General features: G+C 45.3%; 1 protein-coding gene across 1 annotated transcript in view; it reads right to left on the reverse strand.

Annotated features, from left to right (window-relative positions):
- The window catches only part of si:ch211-202p1.5 (uncharacterized protein LOC103909337 homolog), a 36,764-nt gene extending 18,884 nt beyond the window's left edge, over positions 1–17,880 (reverse strand). Inside the window, exon 1 of the mRNA XM_034700094.1 lies at positions 17,660–17,880. Within this exon, the coding sequence (XP_034555985.1) occupies positions 17,660–17,720 (61 nt within the window). The 5' untranslated portion in view covers positions 17,721–17,880. The remainder of the gene's footprint in view (positions 1–17,659) is intronic.
- Between the last annotated feature and the right edge of the window lie 290 nt (positions 17,881–18,170).

The raw sequence follows: 18,170 nt of genomic DNA on the forward strand, positions 1-18,170 counted from the left end.
TGTTGAATCCCAAGGCCTGAGGTGGAGAGAACAACCCCCCCTCTCTTTCATGTGCATACAAAAAAGAGAAGGAAAGTGTGCTCTTTTCGCCCCAGGCTTTGGGATTCCACATGCCGAGGCGGGGAGAGCACACCTTGTAAGAAAGAGAGAGAAGGTGTGATCTCAGCTTTGGGAGTCTACGTGCATATGTGCTATCCCAAGGCCTGAAGTGGAGAGAGCACAACCACCCTCTCTTTCATGTGCATATATGAAAGAGAGGGGAGGTGTGCTCTCCCCACTTCAGACTTTGGGATTCCACCTTCACAAGTGGAATCCCAAGGCCTGAGGTGGAGAGAACACAACCCCCTCTCTTTCATGTGCATACATGAAAGAGAAGGGAGGTGTGCTCCTCTAACCTCAGGCTTTGGGATTCCAGATGCTGAGGCAGGGAGAGCACACCTCATATGAAAGAGAGAGGAAGTGCGCTCTTCTTGCCACAGGCTTTGGGAGTCCACATGCATATGTTGAATCCTAAGGCCTGGGGTGGAGAGAACAACCCCCCCTCTCTTTCATGTGCATACAAAAAAGAGAAGGAAAGTGTGCTCTTTTCGCCCCAGGTTTTGGGATTCTACATGCTGAGGCGGGGAGAGCACACCTTGTAAGAAAGAGAGAGAAGGTGTGATCTCACAGCTTTGGGAGTCTACGTATATATGTGGTATCCCAAGGCCTGAAGTGGAGAGAGCACAACCACCCTCTCTTTCATGTGCATATATGAAAGAGAGGGGAGGTGTGCTCTCCCCAACTCAGACTTTGGGATTCCACCTTCACAAGTGGAATCCCAAGGCCTGAGGTGGAGAGAACACAACCTCCTCTCTTTCATGTGCATACATGAAAGAGAAGGGAGGTGTGCTCCTCTAACCTCAGGCTTTGGGATTCCAGATGCTGAGGCGGGGAGAGCACACCTCATATGAAAGAGAGAGGAAGTGTGCTCTCTCCACCTCAGACTTTGGGAGTCCACCTGCTTATGTGGAATCCCAAGGCCTGAGGTGGAGAGAACACAACCCCCTCTCTTTCATGTGCAAACTTGAAAGAGAAGGGAGGTGTGCTCCTCTAACCTCAGGCTTTGGGATTCCAGATGCTGAGGCGGGGAGAGCACACCTCATATGAAAGAGAGAGGAAGAGCGCTCTTCTCGTCTCAGGCTTTGGGAGTCCACCTGCGTATGTGGAATCCCAAGGCCTGAGGTGGAGAGAACACAACCCCCTCTCTTTCATGTGCATACTTGAAAGAGAAGGGAGGTGTGCTCCTCTAACCTCAGGCTTTGGGATTCCAGATGCTGAGGCGGGGAGAGCACACCTCATATGAAAGAGAGAGGAAGAGCGCTCTTCTCGTCTCAGGCTTTGGGAGTCCACCTGCGTATGTGGAATCCCAAGGCCTGAGGTGGAGAGAACACAACCCCCTCTCTTTCATGTGCATACATGAAAGAGAAGGGAGGTGTGCTCCTCTAACCTCAGGCTTTGGGATTCCAGATGCTGAGGCGGGGAGAGCACACCTCATATGAAAGAGAGAGGAAGTGCGCTCTTCTCGCCTCAGGCTTTGGGAGTCCACCTGCGTATGTGGAATCCCAAGGCCTGAGGTGTAAAGAGCACACCTCCTCTCTCTTTCATGTGCACATATGGAAGACAGAGGAGGTGTGCTCTCCCCGCCTCAAGCTTTGGCATTCCACATACGCACATGGAAGAGTAGGGAGCTCCCAGAACAGAGCCTTATTGCATGTAAATATTAAATTATCTTGATCAGACCAGTCCTGACTGAAATATCTTTATAAGTAAAGGTGCTGCTTGTTGTCAGCCAAAGGTGGAAGACAACAGAAAAGTGCAGACTCAAAATTAGGCCCATTTGTCAGGCACACCATGCATGATGCTGCACAAAGTCAGCCCTACAGGTGAAGAAGACAACCTAGCAAGGATAAAAAAATTTAGATTACTACACCTTTGGTTGTCTTTCAGATGCTACGTACAACAGCAACAACATGACTGACAGGGACGCTCAGATGTAGTTTTTGCATTGCTGATCAAATTGTGGTCTCTGAGTTGATTTAGAACCTTGATTCTGAGCTGCAGGACGGATTCTGAAGTCGCTGCAAGTTCCAGTTCCATATCACAGAAATGGGAGCCAATCTGCTGGTCTTGACTGAAGAACTGGTGTGTTAAAAGTGAAAGCAAAAGCCACTAGCTGATTCCCCAACTTCAGGGCTTCTTTTCCTATCGCCCTTAGGGAAAATGATCCCACCTACATTAATGCACAAATACAGAAACCAATCAAAATACAATGATTCCACACTGCAAAAACTTAAAACTAGGTGCAAGGCAAGGTTTCATGATTTCTATTTCCAGCTCTGCTCATTCAGATGACCTCTCACCCCTGGAGTCCCTCAGACACACTTACAAACATGGCATGGAGATCCAAACAGCGACTTTAACCTCTGTGATTGAAGAGTATGAACTCTTGAGGGATGTCAAAGGAAGTTTAAAGTGCATCGTGTTTGCCTCTGAGAGTTCTCAGAAAGACATCACCTCCCTGAAATGAACCTTTAACTCCTGCCTGGCCTTAAAGTCCTGACAGCACAGAGAATGATCGTCTGCAGGTTTAACCCCGACTCTGCTCAGGGTCAACACCACCGAGCCCTCCCTCTGTGTGTCAGAGAGATGAGTTTGTTTTTATGAAACAACTCCAGGAGGCATGTCTGAATGAGCAGAGATATCAGATCAATCACAGATTATTGCAGATTAGACACACTCTCAGAAAGCGAACTCTGCCACCTTGTCTGGAGTTTTTCTTTCAGAACGAATAAACCCAAAGCCAACACGACCCGTCTAATGGTTTACATGATCACTCTCTGCGCTGCCAAAGCAAACGCGCCTGAACTGAGGTGTTTTGTTCTGATGCTGCAGAGAGTTTGAATCCATTCTGCACAGAGATGTTACGCTTTTCATCCACGGTCGTCACGTAACCTTCAACAACACACACGCATACACCAAACACACCAAACACACCAAACACACCAAACACACCAAACACACCAAACACACCAAACACACCAAACACACCAAACACACCAAACACACCTTGCATGCAACTTCCGCACCCTTGGGGACTGAGTTAAAGTCTGTCTCAGGGCACCCTTAGTGACTGTTTTAGACTGTTTCAGGGCACCCTTAGTGACTGTTTTAAGGTCTGTTTAAGGGCACCCTTAGTGACTGTTTTAGACTGTTTCAGGGCCCCCTTAGTGACTGTTTTAAGGTCTGTTTCAGGGCACCCTTAGTGACTGATTTAAAGTCTGTCTCAGGGCACCCTTAGTGACTGTTTTAAGGTCTGTTTAAGGGCACCCTTAGTGACTGTTTTAGACTGTTTCAGGGATCCCTTAGTGACTGTTTTAAGGTCTGTTTCAGGGCACCCTTAGTGACTGATTTAAAGTCAGTTTCAGGGCACCCTTAGTGACTGTTTTAAGGTCTGTTTAAGGGCACCCTTAGTGACTGTTTCAAGGTATGTTTCAGGGATCCCTTAGTGACTGTTTTAAGGTCTGTTTCAGGGCACCCTTAGTGACTGATTTAAAGTCAGTTTCAGGGCACCCTTAGTGACTGATTTAAGGTCTGTTTCAGGGCACCCTTAGTGACTGTTTTAAGGTCTGTTTCAGGGCACCCTTAGTGACTGTTTAAGGTCTGTCTCAGGGCACCCTTAGTGTCTGTTTAAGGTCTGTTTCAGGGCACCCTTAGTGACTGTTTTAAGGTCTGTTTCAGGGCACCCTTAGTGACTGTTTAAGGTCTGTCTCAGGGCACCCTTACTGACTGTTTTAAGGTCTGTTTCAGGGCACCCTTAGTGACTGATTTAAGGTCTGTCTCAGGGCACCCTAAGTGACTGATTTAAGGTCTGTTTCAGGGAACTCTTAGTGACTGTTTTAAGGTCCGTCTCAGAGCACCCTTAATGACTGTTTCAAGGTATGTTTCAGGGCACCCTTAGTGACTGATTTAAGGTCTGTTTCAGGGCACCCTTAGTGACTGATTTAAGGCCTGTTTCAGGGCACCCTTAGTGACTGTTTCAGTCTGTTTCAGGGCACCCTTAGTGACTGTTTTAAGGTCTGTTTCAGGGCACCTTTAGTGACTGATTTAAGGTCTGTTTCAGGGCACCCTTTGGGACTGTTTCAGTCTGTTTCAGGGCACCCTTAGTGACTGTTTTAAGGTCTGTTTCAGGGCACCCTTAGTGACTGTTTAAGGTCTGTCTCAGGGCACCCTTTGTGACTGTTTCAAGGTCTGTCTCAGGGCACACTTAGTGACTGTTTAAGGTCCATCTCAGGGCACCCTTAGTGACTGTTTTAGACTGTTTCAGGGCACCCTTAGTGACTGTTTTAGACTGTTTCAGGGCACCCTTAGTGGCTGTTTTAGACTGTTTCAGGGCACCCTCAGTGACTGTTTTAAGGTCCGTCTCAGGGCACCCTTAGTGACTGTTTTAGACTGTTTCAGGGCACCCTTAGTGACTGTTTTAAGGTCTGTTTCAGGGCACCCTTAGTGACTGTTTTAAGGTCTGTTTCAGGGCACCTTTAGTGACTGATTTAAGGGCTGTTTCAGGGCACCCTTTGTGACTGATTCAGTCTGTTTCAGGGCACCCTTAGTGACTGTTTTAAGGTCTGTTTCAGGGCACCCTTAGTGACTGTTTTAAGGTCTGTCTCAGGGCACCCTTTGTGACTGATTCAGTCTGTTTCAGGGCACCCTTAGTGACTGTTTTAAGGTCTGTTTCAGGGCACCCTTAGTGACTCATTTAAGGTCTGTCTCAGGGCACCCTTAGTGACTCATTTAAGGTCTGTCTCAAAGCACCCTTAGTGACTGTTAAAGGCCTGTTTCAGAGAACCCTTCTCCTCGTGTAGAAGAAACTGAAACAGTACAGCACCTCACTTAAAGTCCTCCCTAAAATCACACTGAGTCCAGAGCATCCTTTTCAGGGAAAGCAGCACAAAGAATGGAATGAAACCACATGATGGACGTCTACCTCCAACACACCACAGTATGATCCTCCACAATGAGCACAGTAATCCATGTAAACATTTTCATCCATCATCCAGAGCTGTTGGCGGTTTTCATTTCAACTTTGCAGCCAGCAGCCTCAGCGCCCGACTTTAAGAATAGAACAAAGAGGCTGAATTAAAAACCACAGACTCTTAACTTAATATTCACCGACTGTAAACGGATATTAAAGGGAGCAAACCACAAACTCTGAAATGACTCCCCTGAAGCCACAGTGTGTTAAAACCAAATTATGAAGCTATTACATCTTCACCGGGAGCCAGCTGGGAAATGAAACCTCCAGAGGGTTTGGTGAAACTGAAGCAGGACGCATTTCTAAAGTTATTGATTCAAGGTTAGTATTTCACACTTCAATGTAAGACTTTCTTTTTGCAAGTTTTAATAAATCATCTTTGAGAAATGTTTAGTCCATGAGTGAAACGCCTTCATCTGCTGTTTCCTTTTTGAGTATGGGTTCATACGAGGACTTCAAACGAAACATCAGCAGTAAAAACAAACAGAAGAAGCAGATCAGAGACACTGTACTAATTTATCTGAAGTCTGAACAGAGAGAACTTTGTATTCTTTTGCAAAATTCAGAAGCTGAGTTGACAAAAATCACACAAGGAGTTCCTCAAGGATCTGTTCTCGGGCCTCTTTTAATCTCTTCCCCTTAGATAATGAAACATCATTACCCTGCTGGGTTGAACACTTGATTCTGATTGGCTATTAGTTTATGGCTAACTAGCAGAGAAAAGAAGAAGAGCAGCTTAGAAACAAGGAAACAGAGCAGGTCTAGACCGTACTCTATGTTCTATTATTAACAAAGACCCAACATCAAGACCCGATCAGATCCAGTCCCACCTTACAGACAGGACTCAGTCTGATCTCATCTTAATCCACCATGAGCAGAGCACTTTGCAGCATTTAGCAAGTTACAGTGGCAAGGACAAACTTCCTTTAACAGGCAGAAACCTCCAGCAGGACCAGACTCATGTTAGACACACATCTGTGGAATCAAAGGTGGATCATCTTGAAAAGAAACGCTGGCAGTCCAATCTGCTGATTTTTTGGCGTGTTGCAGGGCGTGAAGAGGAAAGACACAGTGGCATCTGTGCAATGCATTCAGGCTGAGATCCTGGGGCCAGATTTAGAACAAAACCTGTTTATCAAACATGTTCATGTGCAGCAGCAGGTTCAGAGGATTTTGGACTGGATCATCTCCACGTGTGTCCGGTTGACTGTAACTCATCCAGTCTGATTCTGCATACGTACGAGAGCCGTGGCAGATTTGCGATGGACGTTGTTATGAAGCGAGCTGAAGTATGTCACAGAGTCTGTCGTGTTTATGTTGGACCAGAGCTGGAGCTGATGTAACTTAATTATATATACTTGGCTCTGTGCGGCCTGCTTCACCACTTTTATCCAAACAAGATGTCCCTGCATGCACTGAGCCCTCCTTAGACTGTCAAGCTAACACTTAAGCTAACACTTAAGACACAGTATGGTAACGTAAAAGGTATAGCTTGAAGGGTTTGAACAGAATCCTACATGTAAAGTTGAAGAAAAGCATGTTTTGCATCAATGTTGTCTCGACAAGTCTAGAAGGAGGTGTGTTTGACTCAGAGATAAGAGGTTTGAAAAGCGGTCTAAGACGTGTGCCAAGACCTGATACCACTAAACTCAAAGCTTCTTTGTAACAAGTAGGGAACTGTTCCTTTAGCCTGGGCCTCCCCTTCTTCAACTCAGTCCCCCCATATGTAAGGAGTTAGAGATTCAATTCAAGCAAATATCATGCATGAGGTACAGTTTACATTTTCCACAGTCACTATTGTTTCATACATATTTGCAGAAGATCGGCTCTGAGAAAAAACGGGCTCCAAATATTCTCAAACCCTCCATAAACCTGCAGAAGCCTCTCTGAAGGCGAGCAGGAATGTGTTGTCGGACTGATTGTGGACTTGCATGGATCAGATGATTCTGAATTTAAGTGCAGGGGTGATTGTGACATCAGTTGGTATGCCAAAAGTTGGCATTTATTGCTTCCTTGCTAAAGGCAATGTTTCATTCTTTATGGACCACAGAGCGTTTAAACTTTCCAAGACGTCAGGTTCCTGTCTGCTCTTCTGGCACTCACTCAATCCTCTAAGCTCTTATAACAATGCAGGCGTCCTCTCCCTGTAATTGCATGTAGTGTGTTCTGATGTTTGTGAGCCTGTAAGCATGCATTCTTTGAGTACATGTGCGAGGAGTATTCATGCAGGAGTCAGTGTGAGTTTGCATCAGTGGTTTCAGTGGGAAACCTCAAGAGGTAAAACCCTGTTCTGGCTCTTACATATTTGAAGGCTGCCAAGCCAAAGTTTAATTTCTCTGCCTGTTATGAGAGAGTCTGCCTGGCTCCACAGGGTTTCGACAATATTCGACAATATACAGGCGGATGAGCTGCCTAATCCACGAGCGGGCTGTTTGGGTTGGCGGGAGCCGCTCTGCAGGTAGGTCCCAAACACACAGCTCTAGTGTGATCGTGTAAGCAGTTAGAGCGCGCAGACTCGGAGTTTAAACACGAGAGCTAGCGTTTCACGTCCTCCGTGTTGATCTAAGCCTCGGTGGACTCAAGTTTCCGGGAGGTAATAAAGGTAGTAAGGCGAACGTGATGGCCAGTGTAAACTCTTGGTCTAATTTGGAGCTTTTGAAACCCAACAGTCTCCAGTTTGAGTCCCCAGACAGGCTGGAAAAATCATCACCGGCTAATTGGAGTCAGACACACTTTCAACTGTATCAATAACCCCCCCCGACGGGCCGATTAGTGTTTGGCCACCACCGCACCTGAGAGACGCTGTCGACCTCAAGAGGGACCAGATTTTAAACTGAGGAAGTCGGAACCTGTTTCAAAGTTAAAGCCACAAGAAATCTGTCCAACTATGTCCTGCAGGGTCAACTTCACATCATTGTCTAAAAGTATTAGGAGCTGGCTTCAATTGAAACTTAAAATACTGATGTTCCTGTGGACTTTTCATATTGTTCTGCACACTCTAGATCTGCAAAACCTGAGTCCTCCAAGCCCAGAGAGAAACGGTTTGACTCTCTCCTATCTGCTAGGAGGAAGCACACCATCAGACAAGACCCCAACACCACAGAAAGACCTTCTCAGCCTCTGCACCATCCTTCATCAACAACCCCCTGTTCCCCCCGCTGACACTAAAAATGCATTTCTAATGCTAAAACACAAAAATCAAGAATCAGAAAACCTCTATCTGCTCTGTCTCAAAATCAAATCCTCAAACACACCCTTAAAGCTCTGCAGCCCTTTGTGACTCTTTCAGTCTGTTTCAAGGCACCCTTAGTGACTGTTTTAAGGTCTGTTTCAGGGCACCCTTAGTGACTCATTTAAGGTCTGTTTCAGGGCACCCTTTGTGACTGTTTCAGTCTGTTTCAGGGCACCCTTAGTGACTGTTTAAGGTCTGTTTCAGGGCACCCTTAGTGACTGTTTCAAGGTCTGTCTCAGGGCACCCTTTGTGACTGTTGTAAGGTCTGTTTCAGGGCACCCTTAGTGACTCATTTAAGGTCTGTTTCAGGGCACCCTTAGTGACTGTTTTAAGGTCTGTTTCAGGGCACCCTTAGTGACTGTTTAAGGTCTGTTTCAGGGCACCCTTAGTGACTGTTTCAAGGTCTGTCTCAGGGCACCCTTAGTGACTGTTTCAGGTCTGTTTCAGGGCACCCTTAGTGACTGATTTAAGGTCTGTTTCAGGGCACCCTTAGTGACTGATTTATGGTCTGTTTCAGGGCACCCTTAGTGACTGTTTTAAGGTCTGTTTCAGGGCACCCTTAGTGACTTTTTAAGGTCTGTTTCAGGGCACCCTTAGTGACTGTTAAAGGCCTGTTTCAGAGAACCCTTCTCCTCGTGTAGAAGAAACTCAAACAGTACAGCACCTCACTTAAAGTCCTCCCTAAAATCACACTGAGTCCAGAGCATCCTTTTCAGGGAAAGCAGCACAAAGAATGGAATGAAACCACATGATGGACGTCTACCTCCAACACACCACAGTATGATTTCTAAGCCTCCGTGGACTCAAGTTTCCGGGAGGTAATAAAGGTAGTAAGGCGAACGTGATGGCCAGTGTAAACTCTTGGTCTAATTTGGAGCTTTTGAAACCCAACAGTCTCCAGTTTGAGTCCCCAGACAGGCTGGAAAAATCATCACCGGCTAATTGGAGTCAGACACACTTTCAACTGTATCAATAACCCCCCCGACGGTCCAATTAGTGTTTGGCCACCACCGCACCTGAGAGACGCTGTCGACCTCCAGAGGGACCAGATTTTAAACTGAGGAAGTCGGAACCTGTTTCAAAGTTAAAGCCACGAGAAATCTGTCCAACTATGTCCTGCAGGGTCAACTTCACATCATTGTCTAAAAGTATTAGGAGCTGGCTTCAATTGAAACTTAAAATACTGATGTTCCTGTGGACTTTTCGTATTGTTCCGCACACTCTAAATCTGCAAAACCTGAGTCCTCCAAGCCCAGAGAGAAACGGTTTGACTCTCTCCTCTCTGCTAGGAGGAAGCACACCATCAGACCAGACCAAAACACCACAGGAAGACCTTCTCAGCCTCTGCACCATCCTTCATCAACAACCCCCTGTTCCCCCCGCTGACACTAAAAATGCATTTCTAATGCTAAAACACAAAAATCCTCTATCTGCTCTGTCTCAAAATCCAACCCTCAAACCGCAAACATGCCCTTAAAGCTCTGCAGCTCTGTGTTCTTTGCTCTTGTTTTGCGTCTGATTGTGGAGCTGAGCTGTCAGCATCATCTCTCTCTGCTGCACAGAGCTGTGCTGCGCGCTCTCGCCCTCACACAGCTCAAATCTGTCCACATGTAGGCCAGATCATGAACCTCCTCTCAGAGTACTGTAAGGTCAATGTTTTACAGATGAGATAAAAATGTCATCGTTCACAACCAAGCTTCCTCCCCACTATCATCTCTCTCTCTGTCTCTCTCTCTCTTCACCTCCCTCTATCCCTCTCTCCAACACGGTCTCAGCAGATGTGTGTCTAACATGAGTCTGGTCCTGCTGGAGGTTTCTGCCTGTTAAAGGAAGTTTGTCCTTGCCACTGTAACTTGCTAAATGCTGCAAAGTGCTCTGCTCATGGTGGATTAAGATGAGATCAGACTGAGTCCTGTCTGTAAGATGGGACTGGATCTGATCCGGTCTTGATGTTGGGTCTTTGTTAATAATAGAACATAGAGTAGGGTCTAGACCTGCTCTGTTTCCTTGTTTCTAAGCTGCTCTTCTTTTTTTCTCTGCTAGTTAGCCATAAACTAATAACCAGCTGGGTAATGATGTTTCATTATCTAAGGGGAAGAGATTAGAAGAGGCCCGAGAACAGATCCTTGAGGAACTCCTTGTGTGATTTTTGTCAACTCAGCTTCTGAATTTTGCAAAAGAATACAAAGTTCTCTCTGTTCAGACTTCAGATAAATTAGTACAGTGTCTCTGATCTGCTTCTTCTGTTTGTTTTTACTGCTGATGTTTCGTTTGAAGTCCTCGTATGAACCCACACTCAAAAAGGAAACAGCAGATGAAGGCGTTTCACTCATGGACCGAACATTTTCCAAAGACGCCACTGAATTTATTAAAACTTGTTAAAAAGAAAGTCTTACGTTGAAGTGTGAAATATTAACCTTGAATCAATAACGTTAGAAATGCGTCCTGCTTCAGTTTCACCAAACCCTCTGGAGGTTTCATTTCCCAGCTGGCTCCCGGTGAAGATGTAATGGCTTCATAATTTGGGTTTAAAGGTGACATATCACGCTTTTTTCATCTACATAATTGGTCTAAGAGGTCCCCAAAACATGTCTTTAAAGTTTATGCTCAAAAAACACTTTGAAATCAGATTTTGGCATGCCTGAAAAACCCTCTTCTTCAGTCCTCCTCAGAACACTCTGTTTTCTCTCTGACCACGCCCCCTCAGGAAGTGGATGTGCCTCGGCTGTCCAGCACGTTGATCTAATGTTTACATGTTGGCTGAATATACACGGCTGCTCACAGACCCGCGTTACTTCAACCCTCTGAATCTGATCCAGAATCTGATCCTGACGGAGAGGCACCTGCAGCAGGACCTTTCTGAAGGATTGGTCACAGATTTAGTGTTTGTTGTTGTTTTATTTATCAGTATGTCGACGTGTGTCTTGGTACACAGCTACGACATGTAGCTATGTAGCTATGCTAACTAGCGCTAGCACTTATCCATGATAAATAAAAATCATCCACTAGATCTTCAAATCTGCAGACGTGGGGAGTCAAAGCGACCTTTGTGTTTATTAAGACAGCCTACAACTAGCATGCCTCCCTCCTAAGCTCCTTGTTAGCACACATGTGTGCAGGGAATGAAAAACGGAGGAGGGGTTGAGTTGTATTTTATACAGTCTATGGGCTGAACAAGCTCCGAGCTCTGACTTCCTGTTACAGACCGGATGTTGTTGTGACGTAACAAAAACACGGAAGTCTGAAACGGCTCGTTTCACACACATTTACAGAAAGGTGGAGAAATCAGAACAGGGGCAGAATGGATTCTTTTCATTCTCGGGGGGTTTGTAGACAGGGACACATATTTCAGGTAAAGAACCATTAAAAAGTCAATTTTGCATGATATGTCACCTTTAACACACTGTGGCTTCAGGGGAGTCATTTCAGAGTGTGTGGTTTTCCTCCTTTAATATCCGTTTACAAGATTGATTGATTGATTGATTGATTAATAACGCTGGATTTCTGCAGGACTCCAAGGAAAAACATCTTGGCTCTAAACACGATTCTAGATCTCAGAGAACAACATGGCGTGCCACAGATAAACTTCCTCTGATCATGTGAAGCTACGTTTTAAAACTCTCATGGTTTCTCTTATGTTATTATTCAAAAAAGACGCCATGCTCCAAAATCTGAAGTTCTGCAGACGCCGCCTCGCTCAGGTGCAGCATCCAGACTATCAGGGGAAAGGTTTGTGGACTGGAGCTTGTTTGTTTTACTATGATTCTCTGCTTTAAAAGGCGATGGGATCAATTATGTAAACGTCCAATTTCCATCTTTACAAGCTCGCTCAGCCATTCCTGCATTTACACGAGTCATTGGGTTTTTATGTCAAGATGCTGAAAGACACAGACTCTGGTGATGTCGTCATTTAAGCGCTTATTCCTGCAGACTGAGATGAGAAGTCTGAGAATCGCTCCATCGCTGAGGACTCCCCTGGACCTGACAGAGCTACACTTCCCCGCCTCCGCTCAGCGTGCGCCCCATGATGAGTAGTTCTGCGTGACAGTAATGAGCACGCTCAGTTGGACGGGAGGAAACGACTCTGAGTGTGTGTATAAGGCTGGTCCTGACTCTCACCCACAAGCCCCTCCATTTCTAAAATGACGAGGTCAACTTAAGTGGCAACACACCTCTCCTCGGGCGACGCGTCTGTCTGCCTCAACCTTTTAAACGCTTCACTGTGAAGTTTTATGACGAAGCTTCTCTGCAGGCCTGTAACGAGGGTGAGTTTAAGAGTCTGAGGCATGAGAACACTTCATCTTTCTCCGACTGTCTCCAGTTTATTTTGTTTTCAGAGCTTTTATTCTAGTTTTGATGTCTTTTCCAGACGGGAGAGACTCTTCAGATGGTCCTAAACAGACACCTTCATATCTTAAAGAGCTCATAGTTCCCTATTACCCCTCTAGAACACTACGCTCCCAACATGCAGGCCTGCTCATCGTACCTAAAGTCTCTAAAAGTAGTACGGGAGGTAGAGCCTTCAGTTATCAGGCCCCTCTCCTTTGGGATCATCTTCCAGTCAGGGTCCGGGAGGCAGACACCCTCTCTACTTTTAAGAGTAGGCTTCAAACTTTCCTTTTTGATAAAGCTTATAGTTAGAGCTGGATCAGGCTTGGACCAGGTCTTAGTTATGCTGCTATAGGCTTAGACTGACACACTGGGATCCTGTCTTTCCCTCTCTCTCCTCTCTCTGCCTGTCTCTCACTTTAACTCTTCCTGTCCCATTAAAGTTACTAACCATAGTCCTTTCTGGAGTCCCTGAGCTCCCTTGTCTCGTAGGTTCCTCTGGATCTCTGCTGTAGATTCCTTTTTGGGGTCTGTTATTCATCCTTTCTTTCTTTCTTTCTTTTCTTTCTTTCTTTCCTTCTTTCTTTCTTTCTTTCTTCCTTCCTTTCTTTCTTTCTTCTTTTCTTTCCTTCCTTACTTTCTTCTCTTTCTTTTTCTTTCTTTCCTTCTTTCTTCTTCTTTCTTTCTTTCTTCTCTTTCTTTATTCTTTCTTTCTTCTTTCTTTCTTTCTTCGCTTTCTTTTCTTTCTTCTTTCCTTATCCTTCTTCTTTCTTCTTGTGCTTTCTTTCTTTCTTTCTTTCTCTTCTTTCTTCTTTCTTTCTTTCTTTCGCTTTCTTCGTTCTTTTCTTTCTTTCTTCTTTCTTTCTGTCTTTCTTCTTTCTTTCCTTCTTTCGTTTCTTTCTTTCTGTCTTTCTTTTTTTCTTTCCTTCTTTCCTTCTTTCTTTCTTTCTTTCTTTCTTTCTTTCTTTTCTTTCTTTCTTCTTTCTCATCTTTTCTTCTTTCCTTTCTTTCCTTCTTTCTTTCTTTTCTTTCTCTTCTGTCTTTCATTTTTCTTTCTTTCCTTTCTTGTCTTTTCTTTCTTTCTTTCTTCCTTCTTTCTTTCCTTTCTTTCTTTCTTTCTTTTTTCATTCTTTCCTTTCTTTCTTTCTTTCTTTTTTCATTCTTTCCTGTCTTTGTTTCTTTCTTTTTTTCTTTCTTTTCTTTCTTTCTTTCTTTCTTTCCTTTCCTTCTTTCTTTCTTTCTTCTTTCTTCTTCTTTGACTTTCTTTCTTTCTTTCTGTCTTTTCTTTCTTTCTTTCTTCCTTCCTTCATTTCTTTCTTTCTTTATTTCTTTCTTTCTTTCTTCTTTCCTTCCTTCCTTCTTTCTTTCTTTCTTTCTTTCTTTCTTTCTTTCTTTCTTTCTTTCTTTCTTTCTTTCTTTCTTTCTTTCTTTCTTTCTTTCTTTCTGTCTTTCTTTCTTTCCATGTTTCTTCATCTTTTATGTCTCCTTTTCTTATTCTGTCTCTCTTGCTTTCTTTCCTTTTCCTTTCAGCTTTCTTTCATTCTTTCTGTCCTAGCTTCCTTCCTTCCTTTCTTCTCTTTCTCGTTCTTTCCATGTTTCTTCATCCTTTCTGTCTCCTTTTCTCATCCCCTCCTTTCCTTCTGTCATTCCTTCCCCATTTCTTCTCCTCTCTTTCTTTCTTCTGGTCTCCCTCTCTTCTCTCTTTTCTTAGACCTTTCAGGAGTCCCTGAGCTCCCTTGTCTCGTAGGTTCCTCTGGATCTCTGCTGCTGTGGACGTGGTCCAGACTCCAGCTGCTACAACTACTACTATCCGTCTCCCCACTATCATCTCTCTCTCTCTCTTCATCTCCCTCTATCCCTCTCTCCAACACGGTCTCAGCAGATGTGTGTCTAACATGAGTCTGGTCCTGCTGGAGGTTTCTGCCTGTTAAAGGAAGTTTGTCCTTGCCACTGTAACTTGCTAAATGCTGCAAAGTGATCTGCTCATGGTGGATTAAGATGAGATCAGACTGAGTCCTGTCTGGAAGAGGGGACTGGATTGATTGATTGTGTTGTGTTCATCCTGAAGAGGTCTTACAAAGTAACAGCATCACAAAAAAACCACAGTGAAATCTTGGAGGGACTGAGTCAAACCTGCAACCATTGCAGGACTGTCACCTCGGTGCATGAAGCATACATTAGCTGCTAAGTCAGACCATCACTCCAGCAAAGACGTGACTTAAACGCATACATTTTCTTTCAGAACACGTCTGCAGTGATTTCTGTGCTCTGTGGTGTTAACAAGACAGTTAGAGGCATCGCAAAAACTGGGGTTCACAACCAGTTGGAAATTAAACTTGACAGTTGCATGGTGTTCCCAACATCCAGTCTCCAGCAGAGCCGTGTTTTAGTGGCCTCACATGAGTGTGTGGATGCAAACGTCCTCTCCCTTTACTTGAATCCTTCAGGACGTGACAGACCGGGGTTTCAATGAAGTCATCAGTCCTCCTTTGTTTGCTTGCGTCTCCCTGCACACCACACACAGGAGGGGTTCGGAGCGCTCGCATCCCCAGCAGTGAGGAAACAGAATTTTCTGCAGCTGTCGTCATAGATTCAGTTTTCTTCTTCGTGTGTCAGATATCCTCCAGATAAAAAGAAGGGGTCCAAACACAGTGCAGCACGTCCACCCTCTTGAGGTCTTGCAGCCCCGTTTGAATCAGCCTTAGGACCCGTTGGTCGTCGTTAAGAGAGCAGTTTGAAACTTTCCCCCCTCGAGAGGAATACCAGAAAAGACGACTGAGCATGCTCAGACACTTAGGCTGAGCATGCTCTGACTTCAAAGGCAGAACAACCCCTGGATGCTGATGTGGGTTATTAACAGACCGCAGAAACAGACGCTGATGTGTGAGGGGACATGCATGCTGACTTTGCAATGTTTTAATCCAACCTTTACAGGATCATGTCAGTCAAGATCACTTTTTGTGATGAATCTTGTGCAAGAGCAGGTTTTACTTCTTCACTTTGAACAAGATTTTAAGAGTAGGCTTCAAACTTTCCTTTTTGATGAAGCTTATAGTTAGAGCAGGATCAGGCTTGGACCAGATCTTAGATACACTGCTATAGGCTTAGACTGACACACTGACACACTTGGATCGTATCTCCCCCCCTACCCCTCGCCACTTACTTTAACTCTGCCTGTCCCATTAAAGTTACTAACCATAGACCTTTCTGGAGTCCCTGAGCTCCCTTGTCTCGTAGGTTCCTCTAGACTCCTTTTTTGGGTCTGTTGTTCACTCTTTCTTTTCCTTTTTCCTCTCATTCTGCTCTGTTCTTTTCATGTTTCTTCATCCTTTCAAATCAATCAATCAATCTTTATTTGTATAGCGCCAAATCACAACAAACGTTATCTCAAGACGCTTTTACAAACAGAGCAGGTCTAGACCACTCTATGTCAAATTATGAACAGAGACCCAACACCAAGACAGGGTAAGACTCAGTCTGACCCCACCTTAATCCACCATGAGCATTACACCTCGCAGTATTTAGCTAGTTACAGTGGCAAGGACAAACTTCCTTTAACAGGCAGAAACCTCCAGCAGGACCAGACTCATGTTAGACAGCCATCATGCCTCGACTGAGTTGGGTCTTGAAAGAGGGATAGAGAGGAGTAAGAGAGAGAGAGGTGATAGTGATGAGACGAGCAGTAGAAGCTGATGCCGCTGGAGTCCAGAACGTCCTTTCTTTCTCTTTTCTTAGACCTTTCTGGAGTCCCTGAGCTCCCTTGTCCCGTAGGTTCCTCTGGATCTCTGCCATAGATATCCTCCTGATGTGGACGTTCCTGACTCCAGCGGCAACAGCTTCTACTACTCGTCTCATCACTATCACCGCTCCCTCTCTCTCTTATTCTCCTCTATCCCTCTTTCCAGACCCAACACGGTCTCAGCAGATGTGTGTCTAACATGAGTCTGGTCCTGCTGGAGGTTTCTGCCTGTTAAAGGAAGTTTGTCCTCACCACTGTAACTAGCTAAATACTGCAGGGTGCAATGCTCATGTTGGATTAAGGTGGGGTCAGACTGAGTCTTACCCTGTCTTGGTGTTGGGTCTCTGTTCATAATTTGACATAGAGTGGTCTAGACCTGCTCTGGTTGTAAAAGCGTCTTGAGATAACGTTTGTTGGGGTGCTGGTGGCCTAGCGGTCTAAGCACTCTGCATTCAGAGGCTACAGTCCTCATTGCAGAGGTCGCCGGTTCGAATCCCGGCCGGTGGACCATCTCCTGCATGTGTTCCCCCGCTGTCTGCTCCCCACATGTCCTGTCTCTCTTCAGCTGTCCTATCCAATAAAGGCAAAAAGGCCCAAAATATAAACTTTGTGGTGATTTTTAGCGCTATACAAACAAAGATTGATTGATTTCAGCTTCTTTCCTGCACCACCAAAGCTCAACTTTCAACAATCAAAAGCTCACAGTGTGACTCACTCACGCCAGTCTCCTTCCATCTGCACCAAAGCCTGCATTCAGGACTGTGCAGAGCGGTCTCTGATTGATGTGTTGTTTGGGAATGCAGAGCACTAAAACAGAGGGTTAAGTCAGGAACAGAGAGACCCTGAAGTGGGTCCGGATTTATTGCACCTGCATGTTAGAGGTCAAAAACAGGGAGGGTGGTCATAACATTTGGGAAGCTCATAATCACCCAGAACGATTAACATAACAGAACGGGCAGACGGAGGAAGGAAGAGAAAGAGAGAGAGAGGGGGGGCAGAAGCTTGATCTGTCTGAGGTGGATCCAACAAGTCAACCCTTGGAAATCAAGACTTATCAGGTTATCGTGAGATCTTTGCGTGTGATAAATACCTGGAGACTGATCAATCCAGGATCGCAAGAGAAGACACGAACCTGATTAAGTGAGATCTTCACACATTCAACAAGATGTTACACGCTCACTTTCCTTATCAGCTTCACTGTAATTATGCAATACAGAATGCAGCAGAGGAAACTCTCTGCTCTCCTGTTCCTCGCTGTCGTTACACACACAGATATCTGAGATGTGCTCACCTTGATGCTGATGGATCAGCGTCAGAGTCGTAGCGAGGAGCCAGAAGTAAGTGAAGTCCATCCTTAGCGTCCAGGTGAGAGATCTCCTGATTCCTCCTCAAACCTCACGTAAAAATCCTCAGAGCACCTCCAGAAGAAACGACCACAAAGATGTTTACAACGCCGGGAACACGATCAACACCTGAGCTTTCAAAAGAATCCCAACTCAACTCTCAGAAATCAGAAAAGGATCCTGGAGTTTAAACACAGAAAAAGTCCACTTGATCCAGTCAGAGTTGCCACCCAGGTGCAGATCTGAGAGTGACCCCTGTTCAGGGCGTCGTGTCCTGAGGGCTCCGGGGTCCGTGCAGGTCTCCAGACGCAGGGAGGATAGAGTGAGCGGTGAGGAGCACAGCTGTGTGGAGTTGTATCATAACAGATGAGGAGAGGTAAACTGCAGGAGGAAAGGAGGAGGAGAGGAGGAGGAGGGTACACAGGGGAGAGGCTGGATCTGCTGTGAGACACCTCCACA

Source organism: Notolabrus celidotus, chromosome 13 (genome assembly GCF_009762535.1).
Source record: "Notolabrus celidotus isolate fNotCel1 chromosome 13, fNotCel1.pri, whole genome shotgun sequence".
Classification (NCBI taxonomy): domain Eukaryota; kingdom Metazoa; phylum Chordata; class Actinopteri; order Labriformes; family Labridae; genus Notolabrus; species Notolabrus celidotus.